At 38.1% G+C, this 14,038-nt stretch overlaps 3 protein-coding genes across 3 annotated transcripts in view; all 3 read right to left on the bottom strand.

Moving 5' to 3' along the window:
• Positions 1-2,956, bottom strand: part of ttc3 (tetratricopeptide repeat domain 3) — a 30,236-nt gene extending 27,280 nt beyond the window's left edge. The window contains exons 1-2 of the mRNA XM_011483903.4: positions 2,782-2,956; positions 354-427 (exon numbers count right to left, since the gene is read on the bottom strand). Of these exons, the coding sequence (XP_011482205.1) occupies positions 354-416 (63 nt within the window). The 5' untranslated portion in view covers positions 417-427; positions 2,782-2,956. The remainder of the gene's footprint in view (positions 1-353; positions 428-2,781) is intronic.
• Positions 2,957-3,928: 972 nt separating this feature from the next.
• Positions 3,929-6,321, bottom strand: LOC105355684 (uncharacterized). Its single transcript, XM_011483901.4, has 3 exons — positions 5,994-6,321; positions 5,607-5,909; positions 3,929-4,669 (listed from the first exon to the last, which is right to left on the bottom strand). The coding sequence occupies exons 1-3, from the start codon at positions 6,303-6,305 to the stop codon at positions 4,064-4,066; spliced, it is 1,221 nt and encodes a 406-aa protein (XP_011482203.1). The 5' UTR covers positions 6,306-6,321; the 3' UTR covers positions 3,929-4,063.
• Positions 6,322-9,158: 2,837 nt separating this feature from the next.
• Positions 9,159-11,970, bottom strand: LOC101160296 (tubulin alpha-1C chain). Its single transcript, XM_023962176.2, has 4 exons — positions 11,837-11,970; positions 10,960-11,182; positions 10,723-10,871; positions 9,159-10,381 (listed from the first exon to the last, which is right to left on the bottom strand). The coding sequence occupies exons 1-4, from the start codon at positions 11,837-11,839 to the stop codon at positions 9,407-9,409; spliced, it is 1,350 nt and encodes a 449-aa protein (XP_023817944.1). The 5' UTR covers positions 11,840-11,970; the 3' UTR covers positions 9,159-9,406.
• Positions 11,971-14,038: the final 2,068 nt, after the last annotated feature.

The following is a 14,038-nucleotide window of genomic DNA, read 5'->3' as shown; positions in this document are numbered from 1 at the left end:
CACTAATTACACCAATAATAAAAATATGACTTGGATTTAGTCCTTTTGCTGTGTGTTTGCATGTCTGCATAGAATCTGTTGAGCTTGTTTCTGAGCGTAAATGTCAAAAATAACTTAGAATATATATCTCTAAAAAGTTATAAATACGTTTTAAGGTCAATTCAGGTTAGGCTTTGTATGTGATATTTATAAGGATATTGAAATATTGTCAAATATGCTAATTGTGGTCTTTACAAAACATTGCAGAAACTTGCAATGTTTGCTAAAATATTTATTTGTGGCAATCAGAAGCTGCCAAGACAGACTTTCATCAATACCTTAAATCTTGATGTTGTTTATGTTGACAAACTTACCAAATACTTTTGACATTTTTCTTTCTCCCATTCGCCCCCAGAGTCAGAATCTGAGTCCGTCATTTTGTTCAGTTCTGTTAAAACATAGGTGGAAACCATTTTAGTTCACAGGTGCCCCTTAAACATATATAGAAAAGCTTTTTATCTACCAAAAAAAATATAGAGAAATATAATTGGGCAATCCACAAATCTAATCTGCTGTGGGGGGTGGCTGGCAAGGTCACAAGTCACTGCAGGGGGGAAACCGGTGATGAAAACGGTGTAATATAAACGATACACTCAGAATTGCCATACTGAGAATATCATTATTCAAATTGTTGTGAATCAGAAGCAGATGAATAAATTCTGCTTGAAAAAGAGCTTGTTTGTGATGTGGGAAACACGCCGGGCGGGCAACTTAAGAGGAGAGACCTCCCTGGGGAGGGGAAGAGGGGTGGGGTTGCTCAATGCCAACAGTCCTGCACACAACTCAAGAGGTCAATTTCTGATGAACGACTGGCGCTCTGCAGAAACGATGACCTAGTAAAGGAACTCTATATTATTCTATTTTTAATCTAACTTTTGCATTTGAAGACTTGCAGATAACCTATTCAAACAAATAATAGGACCGCAATAAGGCGATTTTTGTCTCCCAAAGGACTTAGCCCAACTTGCTAAAATTTTCAATAAAAATCGAATGTATGCATTATTGGTCCTTTATCGAGAACATTTTATGTTTTCCTTTGTTGCTGGTTTAGTGGTCTGTCTGTAAAAGAAAAAAAACAGGCTCAGTAACATTATTAAAGTTTGTTCTAAAATAACTAGCAGCCAAGGTAAGAATTTAAACTGGGGGGGGTTGAAAAAACAATGTAAACAGAAACACGCCCTATCCTCCACTCGACAGTACGGACACTCTGATGATGAATTAAGTTATTAATTTTTATTTGTTGTGTTGGACTGTTAGTTGTTACTTTACCTTTTTTTCTTGTTCTATGCTGACATCTGTGTAACAAAAATATCAGAAATGGATTCTGTCTTCCACTCGTTTTGTGGAAAAATACAAAATTTCATCTTAAAAAAAAATGGGTCTGGGTTCTTATGGGTTAACCAACGCAAACACACACAACAGCTCTCATCTTTACCCCTCATCCAAATACAATTTTACAAGACACAATCAAAACACTTATAAATATATTTAAATTATATTTAAATATCCTAACAAGGAAAAGAAAAGGGAAATAAAGTCATTCCAATTATTTAGGGTAATGGAAAGAACAAAAACAAGTAGTTTTGAATAAACTCTTCAAAATAAATTCAGTCAGAGAAAGTAAAAGAATGTAAAATAACATACAGAGGCATAATGAAGATTATTCCATTCTTTGGGAGCGCGAACACTAAAAGCGTATTTTCCTGAACTTCTATAAAATCTGGGGATGTGAAAATAAATTGGTATGAGAGACGTTGTGCTGTGAACTCAATGTAACTAAGTTTTGCTTTAGTTATGGAAAAAATCTGATATGAATGCAAATAAAAATTGAATTGTAAATAATTATATTGTCTTTTAGATGACGTGAGAACCAACCCAGCTGCTGGTACATTCTGCAGTGGTGTGTCATAAATAGGTTTAATTATTACTGAGAAACTAAATGGAAATTGTAATTTTATATATTTATCTGCCAATTGAATTGTGGTGCAACTAAGAATACAAACAAGGATTTTTTTTAAATCTACATAACAGCTAATGCACTTGTCTTTCATCAAAACTCAAAGTAAACAAAGTAGTTTGGCTTTGTAAAACAATACTAGGAATGCCGTTTTTTGACTTTATTTAGTTTATAATTTAAATCTCAAGGATTATAAGAAGATTTAAGCTTGTTCAAAGAAACTGCTTTGGCTGCATCAATCATAACTCAAGAGAAAAAAGAAAAAAAAGAATAAACGACACGTGAACTGACTGTGTGTGTGTGGGGGAGTACTGCTGCTTTAAGTGAAGAGAACATTAACAAAAAAAAAAAGACATTTCAAGGATTCAAACACACTTTTATTCCGGTGGCAGAAGAAATGAAACCTAACCGTAAAACGAGAGTAGCCATCCGGAATTCCTAACAAAGCCCCCTTTATGTGCTATGCTGTTAGCATCAGTAGCTAGCATCAGTAGCTACCATCAGCCTGAACTTGGAGCGTTTTTTTAAGTACTCACACACAAAACTGGCTTATTTGAATAACGACTATGGCGACTTTAATCCCTGTCGTTATTTGTGTTTCTTACAAAAATTGTCAGCAGTTGAGAATCTCGACGACACACACATCATGATGATAATTCTGTTACTCTAAAAATGCATGCATCGTGCCTAAATTTTACTAGCTTGAGGTTAGCGAACATTTTTCACCACAGATTAGGAAGAACCTAAAATGTTTAAATAACTATAGATAAATTCACAACACTTACCGTGAGGGAAATATCGCGTGAAAACTTAGCAGTTAGCTTTTCTTGTGAAACTCATGTTACTTTACGGAAATGAAGGCGAGGTGAACGTACGCAGAGAAATACCATGCGTGATGATGAGAGAGTTCTTCTTCTGCTGCTTTGAGTTTATCAAGCATGATGTCGCCCCCTGTAGTCTAGAGGGGATCATTACATGCAATGTCATGATCACAAGCCAATAATTTTCAATCCAACATAGATAGATAGATAGATAGATAGATAGATAGATAGATAGATAGATAGATAGATAGATAGATAGATAGATAGATAGATAGATAGATAGATAGATAGATAGATAGATAGATAGATAGATAGATAGATAGATAGATAGATAGATAGATAGATAGATAGATAGATAGATCAAATTAACACATTTTTACATTATTTTCAAACAAAAAACATAGTTTTTAGAAAATATATCAGGAGAAAACAAAGACATCCCTATTTGAATATTCTGAGGAAAATATAAATTCATAATCCATTAAGAAATAGCTGATGTAAATGTTTAGCGTTGAGTAAAACAGAGTTGAAGGAAGAAAAAAAACATACCCCAACACTAATATCAGTTGCTATACAGTGATTCAACTGAAACCACAGCATATTATGCTCCACATAACTATTAATATTTAATTGATGGAATTTTTGGCCATGACTCAAATGCTTAATATTTATGTTGCACATATACAGACTCTTTTTTTTTAATATATGTTCTTTTTACAGCGAAACCAAATACAGGTATAGCCAAAATATGTCAAGTCAAACATATTTTACTTGCAAAGTGTTACACATCAAGATGCTGATTAGACGGCATGATTATTGTATAGGTGTGCCTTGGACTGGCCACAATAAAACATACACCTGCCCATAACATAACTCCACCGCCACCATGAGCCACTTGACAACCTGATCTTCTGCATGCGAAGTAGATGTGTTGCACAGCATAACGAAAATGGTGGACACACCAGATACTAGATATAGCCTACTGGGTAGGGTCTACTATAACTCAGCAAAGGAGAAGTGCTCAGTAATTCACATTTAGAATTTTGGACAATTGTGAACAATGTTTTAGATAAATTGTCATCATGTTTTAGATCTTTTAGTACATCTCGTGACAAATCGGAGCAAAAACGAAAATGTTGCGTTTATGTTTTTGTTCAGTGTGTAAAAGACACAAATGACCTTTCTTTTTTCTTTTAGGAAATAACAGACATTAGTTATGTGAATGAAGACCATTATTGACCTCAAACTATTCATTTCTGAGTTTAAAGTCATCCCTCTGCCTGACCAGACTGTGGAAGACATTGTTGGAATAAAGGAAAAAGTTTTTGTTTCGCTCCAGGTCCTGAGCGTTCATGATACGAACCACCAAAGCCTCCTGGATGGCTTGAGACTCGCATGGGTGATGCTGCACGCTGTGACTAATGTTCCTTTGAGGCTCAATGATCAACAGACCAAGGTTGTTCTTGTTTTCTTCACTTTTGTAAACTGCAGACGTTTCCCGGCTGTTTCCTGGTCCTTCAGCGGTATTTCTGCTCATTGTTGGGACAGTGTTTCCTAAAGTTTCAACAAAGCTGTCTGTGTCATACCTTCTGTTTTCTGTCACATTGATTCTTCCAGAATCATTGACTGCTCTAGCTGGAGTTACCAGACTGCAACCGAGGCTGTTGGTTGCGTTTGTAGGTTTGGTTCCGGTGCCTGCTTTGGTTGAGGGTTTTTCTATTGGCGAAGCTGCAACTTCTTGGATGTTTGTGCGCAGATAGGACGTGTACTTCTTTATCAGATGATTTAAGCCTGTTTCGTAGGACAAACGCAATGACTCTGCTGATCCTAAAGCCACAGACTGAAGACGTATCTGTTGGAGGAGGAATAAATGTGGTTTTTAGATCACTATTGTTCAGATATTTTCAAAGGTTTCCCAAATTTTCACAAACATCTTTCAAGATTCTGCAAAGAAACACATTTGTGGTTGAAAAACAGCAGTCTTATGGAAGTTTTAAAACAATTCAGACATAAAACTACAGTATAAAAAAATGTCTTTTTAGCATTTTTTATTTATCTTTTGACATTTTACCCAGATTTTTTCTATGTTAAAGGAAAAACACAAAAAATGGGTTGATGGGTTAAATCTTGTCCTTCTTTTGAAAGCTCACTTTTTTTTATTCTATTACTCTGCTATCCTCACGTTTTTTTAAATTAATCTGACAGGTCTGTTATGGCTGAGACTGTCGTATTGTTGTTTTTTTTGGTTCTTTTGGAGTGTTTTGGGGTTTTCCTTTGTTTTTCTGCTAAAGTGGTATGTTTTCTGTCAGTCTTTGTTTACTGTATAATCTGTGTTTGCAGATTATTGCCAAATTATCCGGAGCTCCTGATTGGAGGACGACCTCCACCTACAGTACATACAGTATCAACAAAGTACAGAGCTGTACTTTGTTTGACTGATAGAGGCTTTGATTCTTGTATTTTTGTATACTTTTGAGTTTTTCTGTTAATAAATGGAATAAATCACTAGCATTTTTTTAGCGTGGGTTTGTTTGTGAGGATTTTTGAGTCGTTGGAGTATTTAATTTGTTCCTTTTACCTTTATGTTGCATCTTTTTACAAGCCCTGATTCAGAGGTGTAACAAGTCTGAGTATATTTTTAAGAAATATACTCTCTGGAGTCTGAGTCTCTGGAGCTCAAATATTCACTTTTCTGGTCCTCATTTAATTTTTTAGGACAGACATTGGGCAGATAGACAAGATTCAGAGCCTTCTGTGAACTTGAACCCTTTTGTGCATGTGGGGCTGACCTGGTGGATCCTTATGTGCAGATGAAACGCAGCTCCAGTCAGCCACTGCTGCATGGATTTGGTGCTCATCCTCTTCTTGGTAGTCATCCTCTCATAGTGATCCAGCAGCTCTCGTTCCAGCCAGTTATCATAGAGCTCTGTGGTCTCTGCCATCTCATCCTGATTGTTAGCAACACCAGGGATGATGCTGAGGTATCTGTGGATTATCCAGCCGATCCTAGAAGATGTGCTGATGCCCAAACTTTTCTTAGCTACGGATCTCTGAGTTGGTAGATCAGCCGCTGCTGGTGACTGTGCTCTGACCTGACAGGCACAAGAGAAGCTGTGATGAATGAAATGACTTTTATAACTTTTGCAGAGAACTCTGCTGGAAATTATTTCACCTACTTGCTGTGCAACCACGTCAAAAAGCATGGAGAGCGCCAAAGCAACAACCCCTACTCCTCCATAAGTGACCCTGCTGCCCCCTACCTCTGCAGTCAGATTGAGCCTGAATGCCGTCTGCTGCTCTGGGCTCATGCCCCGCTGTAGGAAATCAAAGTGATGCTGCAGCGCAGCATTGGAATCCAGTGACAGGAAGGAGGTGAGGACAGGATCCAGGGAGATTTCAGGGAGGATGTTTGCGTCACGAGCTGCAAAGAACAGCTCCTGCACGATGGCTGGAGAGGGCAGGCAGAGCATGCGACCCAGCAGGATCATGGTTAGTTCTGACTGTGAAATCAGAGCATGCACTGAGGGTTATCTGTGTTGATTTGCCCCTGCAGGAAGATGTTATCAGAGGCAGAAGTTATTATGGGAACACAGAGGACACTTGCAGCCCTGTTTTCATGTAAGTCAGGAGGTAGAGTTTGTGTTCAATTACAAAAATATAACTAAAGTTGAGATCAGCACAGCAACACAAAAGTATTTTATTGTGAAGTAAGTTGCCGGTGTTTTAATCATATCATTGAGGTTTAAGAGAAGAAACTGTCATGAAAAACGTTGTCTTTGTTCCAAACATTATTTTAAACAAGAAAGTTAGGACTAAAGTAAATAGTTTGAACAACAAAAAACAATCAGGTTAGTTCTAGTGTGTAAGAAATCTGGGTTTGTTGCTTTATAGATTAATCAGCAAGATTTAATTGTACGATCAAAACAAGCATTGGCTTGTACTGCTGCGTGAGAAGGCGCATTGCACTTCAAGCATGAAAATGTGTTTGCCTTTCCGCAAACACACGCTGATCTTTGTACATGCAAACAGGTCCTATCAGTTCTTTGTGTGATTACCTGTCCACTTCAGCAGCCACAATTTCATCAAGCAAGCCTGTGAAGAGAACAATGACTTCAGCTAAATTCCCTTTGACCTTGTGTATATTCTGTATATCAACATCTTCTTTCCAGTTGTAATTTAGTGTGAAATTTGTTGCATACAAGTAAATTTATTCTGTCTTCTAGCCTCATGCACAATAACGAAGCTACAAGGGGTGTAACAATTAAGTAACTTAATCGAATCCATTTATATTAATCCATTTATCCATTTATGTATCACAGTGGACAACATACATATGATGGCAGCAAAAAAGGATCAAGCCGTCATTACAATCCAATAAGGATTTGAATTTATCAAACACAGTGTTCTAGAATGTTCTAAAAATGTTCCCTTTGTGTTATTTTAATGTTTAAGAAACAACAGTGGGCTGAACTTTAGGAAACTAAAATGCGAATGGATTTGACATTGATTCTTGTTTACTTGTTTGTTTGTGCACATATTTAATTTACACTTATCTTGCACGAAATACAAGGAATCTGGGAAACTTCACGTTCACTGTTCAGTACCAGGTATTTCACTCTGGGTCACACTGATTGAAGTTTTGGCTGAAGATGTCCTGGATCGATTTTAGGTCAGTGAATCAGATCGTTTAAAACATACTAATAAAATTAATTGTATAATTACAATTTGATCAAATCGTTGAGATGAATAGTTGCACCCCTGGAAGTGAAGGGGAAGCTGCACATGAAATGATGAAAAAAAATGAGGATGTAATTACTTGGTTTGGTCACTAGGTGAAGTATGGTGCTGAGTGATTGTAGGTTGGAAATCTGGAATTCACAGCTGTTCCAGCTGTGTTTGTAAGTTCTGTTGTTCCTTTTACTTTAACAGAACTGCACTAAAACTCAAATACGGCTACACTGCTGCAGCCCATAAACAAAAAGTGCACAGGAATCTCATATTTGAGTCAAGACATGTCAATTTGGTGTTTTGATTTTAAGAAATATGATCCAGAAGGTTCTTTACAGTCACCACATCTGATTAGTGGCCAAAGAAAACAGACGGCGGGCTCCAGATATGAGGGAATGAGTCTGTCAGATATTTCAGAACTACAGGGAAAAGATGTTAATATCAACATGATATAGGCATCATGAGTCCGGAGTTATCACCTCTGTAAATGGGCAGAGCAGAATGTCAGAATGTATGATTGACATTTGAGTTGTCCATCTTTATATTCATTCTACCCAGTTAAAGGATGTTCTAAGGCAGGGAAAGATTATCTGCTCAACATCATTTAACAAACGGTTTTATTCAGTCTGTTGTGGTCCCACAGCTGTAGTAACAATGCATCTGTAGGATGATAATCAAGCCTGTGTCACAACTTTTAGGGTTTTATTTTGTAAAAGAATACAACACAGAAACAGATAGGACATAATTAGGCATCAGAAAAACATGTGAACAAAACAGCGGCCTCAAACCTCAAAACGGACCAAATAAAAGATTCTGTCCCTAAAAAACAGGATAGTCTCTCTACAGATCATGTCATTTGGTTTCCATAGTAACATAGATGACACAAATACTTAATTCTATAGTCACTCTAACCTTTTTGCATATTTTACTGCATCTGAAAAACTGTTGTGGGTTTTCATTAAAGGGATAAAGTCTCAATTTAAAAAAAAAGAAGTATTTTTTGCTAAATTAGTTTTGAAGCAAATACATCTCCTCTTTCAAAGAAAATGCACTTCTATGTAATGAGAAAACCTATTATTTACCTTTAGAATGGGTTAAAAAGACAATAGAGAAAAGAATAAAAGTGTTCTCCCATCTGAATTTCAAGTTCTTACTGAAGACTTCTAATCCAGCAGGAATGGTAGATAAGGGTGTGAGAAACAGACACGTTGGCATCTTTCCTTATTTAGGAAGTGAGGTTTGCAGACATGTTCACCTATAAAACCCACCAGTCCTCTTGCTCATGCATTACGTCAAGGTCCCATAATTTCACTCAATTTTGGTGCATAAGGTCAAACAGATATGTGAAAAATAAAGACGCTAAAGTTATGTTATTGCATTCCTTTTAAAAGTCATGTTAGATGATTAACTTTGCAGAGACAACATTGTGTCCTCATGTTTGAGGTTCAAAACAAATTATTTGTTCTCCAAACCAGCAGTTTGGCCCTACAATTATTTAGTGATCCATGTAGTTCAGTTATTGTGTCTGTGTCAGCTCGGAGTGTAAATTATGGAAAAAGAAAAAAAAAAGATATGTTTTGACTGTAGGTTTCGCAGACAGACAAAAGAAACACTTTTTTCCTTAAGTTAATAACAATTTTAATATATTTTTAATCAGTTTAAACATTATTACAACTTTAGGGTAAAGATCTTATTTTCTTTTGGATTTATTAAAGACATTTATTAAGACATGTTAAATTTGTGCGATTCGAGGGATTGAAACTACACACTTCGCTTTAGGCACGTCTGCAGCTTCCCCTGATCCTTAGCAAGGTTAAAATAAATGATTTACCATGCATTTACATTATTTGGGTAATCATGTTTAGTATTCTTCTCCCTCATCTTCATCCTCCAGACTATCAGCTCCAACCTCCTCGTAATCCTTCTCCAGAGCGGCCATATCCTCCCTGGCCTCAGAGAACTCTCCTTCCTCCATTCCTTCCCCCACGTACCAGTGAACAAAGGCCCGCTTGGCGTACATCAGGTCGAACTTGTGGTCCAGACGAGCCCAGGCCTCTGCAATAGCAGTGGTGTTGCTCAGCATGCACACAGCTCTCTGCACCTTGGCCAGGTCTCCACCAGGAACTACAGTTGGAGGCTGGTAGTTGATGCCCACCTTGAAACCAGTGGGACACCAGTCTACAAACTGGATGGAGCGCTTGGTTTTGATGGTGGCGATGGCAGCGTTTACATCTTTGGGCACCACATCCCCACGATACAGAAGGCAGCAGGCCATGTACTTGCCATGGCGGGGATCACACTTCACCATCTGATTGGCTGGCTCAAAGCAGGCGTTGGTGATCTCAGAGACTGATAGCTGCTCGTGGTAAGCTTTCTCTGCAGAGATGACGGGGGCGTAGGTGGCCAGGGGAAAGTGGATACGAGGATATGGCACCAAGTTGGTCTGGAACTCTGTCAGATCGACATTGAGGGCGCCATCAAAACGGAGAGAAGCTGTGATGGAGGACACGATCTGGCTGATCAGCCTGTTCAGGTTGGTGTAGGAGGGACGCTCGATGTCCAGGTTTCTGCGGCAGATGTCATAGATGGCCTCATTGTCCACCATGAAGGCACAGTCAGAGTGCTCCAGGGTGGTGTGGGTGGTCAAGATGGAGTTGTACGGCTCCACCACAGCAGTGGACACCTGGGGAGCCGGGTAGATGGAGAACTCCAGCTTGGACTTCTTGCCGTAGTCCACAGACAGACGCTCCATCAGAAGAGAGGTGAAACCAGAGCCGGTGCCTCCACCGAAGCTGTGGAACACCAGGAAGCCCTGGAGACCAGTGCACTGGTCCGCCTGAAGACACACGTGGAAACAAATATTATCTGCTGGTGTCTCAACACAATGCGTTTCTTTTTCTTTGTTTTTTTAAAGAAAGAGACTATTGAAACATTATTTTCTAAGTGTAACCAGTGCTGAACCTTTTCATTGGCTGCACGGACCCAGAGGTCTGGTTACATTAATATGTGCAAATAACAACATTTGGCCTTGGACACACTTAAAATACATGCAGGTAATGCATCAATGTGCATCTTTGCTGCACGTAACATGAATTTTCATCAGTCTTTGTGCTTGGTCTTACGTAAATACGAGTGACTAACAACCTTTTTATATTCTCTTCAAAAGGGTTTACCCACCAGTTTGCGGATCCTGTCCAGAACCACGTCAATAAGCTCCTTGCCGATGGTGTAGTGTCCACGGGCGTAGTTGTTGGCGGCATCCTCCTTCCCAGTAATCAGCTGCTCTGGATGGAACAGCTGCCGGTAGGTCCCAGTGCGCACCTCATCTGAGACAAACCGGATCACATTGAAACACTGGTTTACACAAACTCCATAATCTGTCCAATTTTGTTTCATCAGTTAAGTGATGCTAACCGATAACTGTGGGCTCCAGGTCAATAAAGATGGCCCTGGGACTGTGCTTTCCTGCTCCTGTCTCACTGAAGAAGGTATTGAAAGAATCGTCTCCTCTTCCAATGGTCTTGTCACTGGGCATCTGCCCATCAGGCTGGATCCCATGTTCCAGACAGTAAAGTTCCCAGCAGGCATTGCCAATCTGGACACCAGCCTGACCGACGTGCACAGAGATACACTCACGCTGGAGGAAAAGCAAATATATTGTTAGTGACACTTGTATTGCTTGGTGACGAAAAATAAAGGTTAGCCTTGAAGGAGAAATGTCTATTTTTATCCATCATGAGGGCTGAGCCACATGATAAGATAAAAAGCTCTTTTGTGGAGGATCACTCAGCCAGAGCTAAAACTTCAGAAGCTATTATGCATTTCTGATCACAATATAATGGGTTTAACAAATATTAGAGAACATTGTGCTACAGAAGATGAGAAACAAATCCCCGGGCTGAAAGACTCCCACATGAAAGGCAGGAGGCTTCAAACACCTGACAAGCTTCATGTCAAGCAGTCAGCTTGGAGTAAAAAAAAACAACAACAAAAGAATGGGCTGCGGTTTCATGAAAACAGCGGTGGTCTGACACAAAAAAAGTCCCAAAACAGAAGCACCTGAAGTCCACTGTGCACAAAGGGACAAAAACCAACAAACAAAGGCTGGTCTGTGGCTTCATAGAACTTCTGCAAAACTTTTTTTTTTTTTTACTGCAGTATTAGACTGGCAAACTTCCTTTAAATTAAGCCACATAATTTTAAAACACTTTGTTTTACACTTACTGTTTTAAATAAAACTTTTCATCTATGGTTTATTATCAACAAAGCCAAAAAGGGTTTGACAACTTACCATATTTTCGGAATTGTAGTTTTCTTCTTTATCAAATGGGAATTATAATTTTTTTAAAAAAGACACCTTGCTGGTTTTCACTTGTCGATCGTAATGAATCTTGTGCAAAAGTGAAACGTGGGCGTTCCTCTCCTTGGCGGAGATTTTATAGTATTCCTTAGGTGTTCTTCCTTCCCATTGGTCGAATCTCACACGAGCTTAACGCTCATTGGTTAATTTCAGGTTGTTGACCCCCGCTAACGTCACACGGAAGTGAAGCTGTCAGACTGACAGTTCTGCCACAGAGAAGTTAAAAACTCAAAAAGAAACTTTTTAGAGATTAAATAAAGGCTGTTTTGGCAGCTGTTTTGAACTGAAAGAGAGAACAAGTTGACAAATTTCTAAGGGAACATTTTTATAGAGTAAAAGTCATTCACATTCGTTTTTAATTAGCATAAATAGCTAAATACTTCAAATATCATAAAAGTGACCAACATTAAAAGGAAAATGACCTTTTCCCCAAGGAGGTATTTTCTTTTTTTTACAAGTACAGGTAAAATCCCCAAAGTCATGTTTGAAATATAGTGTTATTCAGAAATAATTCTAATTTCTGAGAAATCTACTTAGTAATCACAAACTTTAACTTAATTAGTTTTAAAAAATAGGTCAGTAAACAGGAACGTGTTTAAATGTGAAATAAAGAAAAGGGATCACTTGGAAAATGAGAAAACGGAAGAGTTTAAAAATAAAAACTTATCAGTTGTAGATTATGGCTTCCTCATCAGTAAAGAAAAATATAAAGCAGTGGATTTATTGGCATGTTGCATTTTGTAGCTGAGAAAATGTAGTCTGCAAAGAATGAGATGATTTTATTCTTCTTTATTAAAGCAGTTCTATGTTTTGAAGAGACGTTTTTACTGCAGGACCATCTGCCTCCTTTCATGCTGACTGGCTTTCATGTGGGATAGCATTGTTTTAGTAGAGATGTTGGCCTGTTTTTGATCTGCTTTGGCTTTATAGAATTTTGCAACAATACCTTGTTGAAAGAACTCATTGTGTGGTGCAATATGCTTTTAAATTGGAATAAAGAGTTTTATGTGAAAGCATCTTGCAAAAGGTTTGCAGTACTCCTGATCTACCTCCCTGCTTGATGTTCTGCTATGTTTTCCATACTTGCTGCTTATCACTTGGGTCAGTGTGTTCAGTCAATCAGAACCTGGAATCAGAGGGATGGCAGGAAAACAAGAAGGCAGGAGAGGTCCAGGCCAGGGGCTGGAGCCACTACAATCTGTTTTCATCATTTAGGAACTACAAACAGGTTCAAACATGCTCTTACAATAGTAGGATCTGATTTACAGAAGCACAGCAAAACCTGTTATCAGTTCCTTTTTATGAATAACACAAGGGAAAAGTCAAACTCCAATGGTTGGATTATCCTTGATCCCAAAACCTGATCTCTAAACTCTTTCGTTTTCCAAAAAACGTAAAATAGTACATTTTAGAAATTCTACTGTTGATAAACTGTTTGTGGTCCCCAATAATTTCACAAACATAAATATCAGATTAGTTAGTGAGTTTGAAAAATATTAGTTTATAGTGTTAATTTTTCAACAGTGTGACCTGCAAAACAGATTATAATCACAGGCGTCTGCAGCTTTAACTCCTCTTGAAAGGTTATGATCTATTTAGATTAAAAATGTTCAGCTTGCTTGTACAAAACTAAAGTTACGAAAGAAGAAAGTTTCTAACAGTCTTTTCCACATACTTTGTCAGAAAACCTCATAAACCCATCATTATGACACGCAGTTCAGAGCTGACCATCTCCAGATAATCTCAGTGAATGTCAGAAATTACCGGTACTTCTCATGAATTACAAATGAAGTTACCAAGTTCCGGCTTCTCTCTATGAAAACATTTGGTTATTCTCAGGGTTGTAGACAGAACTAGTTTGTTTACCGTCAAAGTTTAAATGGATGAATCACCAGTATTGAGTAGAAAATAACGCAACACATAAGACTTCTCCAGATAGGACATTGGAAGACTTTATTTTATTTACGAGACTAACCAATGTCCTTATTAACTTAAGCAGCCAGTTATCAAATGTCAGAACTCCTACAACTTCTGGTTTCTGACCTCCTTTCTCTGTTAGTGATCAGACGTTTTGTAAGTCTTGGTACCAAATCGTGTTTTTTTTTTTTTAATTGTAAGACTTTTACAAAAAAT

The sequence above is a fragment of the Oryzias latipes genome, chromosome 14 (assembly GCF_053564925.1).
Source record: "Oryzias latipes strain Hd-rR chromosome 14, Olatipes_Hd-rR_3.1".
NCBI classification, from domain to species: domain Eukaryota; kingdom Metazoa; phylum Chordata; class Actinopteri; order Beloniformes; family Adrianichthyidae; genus Oryzias; species Oryzias latipes.
This window is presented reverse-complemented; position numbering and strand designations above follow the sequence as displayed.

Coding starts and splice junctions, on each gene's coding strand:
- LOC105355684 (XM_011483901.4), bottom strand. CDS start 6,305: ATGATCCTGCTGGGTCGCATGCTCTGCCTGCCCTCTCCAGCCATCGTG. Junction 5,910..5,993: donor TTGACGTGGTTGCACAGCAA/GTAGGTGAAATA, acceptor TGTGCCTGTCAG/GTCAGAGCACAGTCACCAGC. Junction 4,670..5,606: donor TGCACATAAGGATCCACCAG/GTCAGCCCCACA, acceptor CTCCTCCAACAG/ATACGTCTTCAGTCTGTGGC.
- LOC101160296 (XM_023962176.2), bottom strand. Junction 10,872..10,959: donor CCTGGAGCCCACAGTTATCG/GTTAGCATCACT, acceptor GGTTTGTCTCAG/ATGAGGTGCGCACTGGGACC. Junction 10,382..10,722: donor TGGACAGGATCCGCAAACTG/GTGGGTAAACCC, acceptor GTGTGTCTTCAG/GCGGACCAGTGCACTGGTCT.